This window comes from Calidris pugnax, unplaced genomic scaffold (assembly GCF_001431845.1).
Source record: "Calidris pugnax isolate Ruff unplaced genomic scaffold, ASM143184v1 scaffold459, whole genome shotgun sequence".
NCBI classification, from domain to species: Eukaryota; Metazoa; Chordata; class Aves; order Charadriiformes; family Scolopacidae; genus Calidris; species Calidris pugnax.
This window is the reverse complement of record NW_015091670.1, coordinates 739,589-741,408: the sequence shown is the minus strand read 5'-3', so window position 1 is coordinate 741,408 and position 1,820 is coordinate 739,589. Positions and strand designations below refer to the sequence as shown.

Below are 1,820 nucleotides of genomic sequence, written 5' to 3'. Positions count from 1 at the left end.
CCCCCGCCCGTGGGGTCCAGAGTGCCCGGGGTGGGGGGCGAGGCCGGGCGGTGCCGAGCCGCCCCCCCATCCCGCACGCACCCCACGTTCCGCTCTCGCGTGGGAGTGGGAACGGGGATTTTCCCGGTGAATCATCCCGGAGCGTGTCCCGGCGCCCCACGGGAGCACCCCGGGACCCCGTCCCTCTGCGGGGGGGGATCACCCGTGGGGGGCACCCCCGGGGGGCTGGGCACACTCAGGGCCCGACACGCGGGGAACCTGGGGAGGGAGCACACCAGGGGGTCCGGCACACCCGTGTCCGTGCTCACCAGAGGGGTCCGTGCACACCGGGGGTCTGTGCACACCGGAGGGATCTCCACGCACCCAAGGGGTTCCCACACACTCATGTCCCCGCACCCCCGTGTCTGTGCACACCCGAGGGATCTCCACGCAGCCGGGGAGTTCCCACACACGGGGGGGTCCCCACACACCCAGGGATTCCCACACACGAGGGGGGGTCCCCTGCACACGCGTGTCCCCGCACACCCGAGGGATCTCCACGCACCCAGGGGGTCCCGCACACTGGGGGTCCCCGCACCCACGTGTTTGTGCACACTGGGGGGCTCTGCACACCCGGGGATCCCCACACACGACGGATCCCCGCACACGCGTGTCCCCGCACACCCGAGGGTTCTCCACACACCCAGGGGGTTCCCGCACACGGGGGATCCCCGCACCCCTGTGTCTGTTCATCCCCGTGTCCCCGCACCCCCGTTTCCCCACACACCCGTGTCCCTGCACTCCCGGGAATCTCCACGCACCCAAGGGCTTCCCGCACACGAGGAGGGGTCCTGCACACGGGGGGGGTTTCCGCACACGGGGGGTCCCCACACCCCCGTGTCTGTGCACTCTGGAGTGTCCCCGCACCCCCATATCCCCGCACACCCGGGGATCCCCACACACGAAGGGGGGGGGCGTCCCCGCACACCCGAGACATCTCCACGCACCCAGGAGGTTCTGGCGGGCGGGAGGTCCCCGCACCCCCGGGTCCCCGCACACGCGTGTCCGTTCACACCCGAGGGATCTCCACGCACCCGGGGGGTTCCCGCACACTGGGGGTCCCCACACCCACGTGTTTGTGCACACTGGGGGGCTCCGCACACCCGGGGATCCCCACACACGAGGGGGGGGTCCCTTGCACACGCGTGTCCCCGCACACCCGAGGGATCTCCACGCACCCAGGGGGTTCTGGCGGGCGGGAGGTCCCCGCACCTCCGTGTCCCCGCACACGCGTGTCCGTTCACACCTGAGGGATCTCCACGCACCCAGGGGGTTCTGGCGGGCGGGAGGTCCCCGCACCTCCGTGTCCCCGCACACGCGTGTCCGTTCACACCTGAGGGATCTCCACGCACCCAGGGGGTTCTGGCGGGCGGGAGGTCCCCGCACCTCCGTGTCCCCGCACACGCGTGTCCGTTCACACCTGAGGGATCTCCACGCACCCAGGGGGTTCTGGCGGGCGGGAGGTCCCCGCACCTCCGTGTCCCCGCACACGCGTGTCCGTTCACACCTGAGGGATCTCCACGCACCCAGGGGGTCTCCGCACACGGGGGGGTTCCCGCACATGGGGGGGTTCCCGCACACGAGGGGATTCCCGCAAACCCGTGTCTGTGCACACTGGGGTGTCCCCGCACCCCCATATCTCCGCACCCCCAGGGATCCTCACACACGAAGGGGGGGGGTGTCCCCTGCGCACGCGTGTCCCCGCACACTCGAGACATCTCCACGCACCCAGGGGGGGTCCTAAAACGGGGGGGTCCCCGCACACGAGGGGGGTTCCCGCA

General features: G+C 71.6%; 1 protein-coding gene across 1 annotated transcript in view; it reads right to left on the bottom strand.

The window, feature by feature from the left end:
- The window catches only part of MIOX (myo-inositol oxygenase), a 35,942-nt gene extending 34,340 nt beyond the window's left edge, over window positions 1-1,602 (bottom strand). Inside the window, exon 1 of the mRNA XM_014961945.1 lies at window positions 1,218-1,602. Coding sequence (XP_014817431.1) covers window positions 1,218-1,602 — 385 coding nt within the window. The remainder of the gene's footprint in view (window positions 1-1,217) is intronic.
- Between the last annotated feature and the right edge of the window lie 218 nt (window positions 1,603-1,820).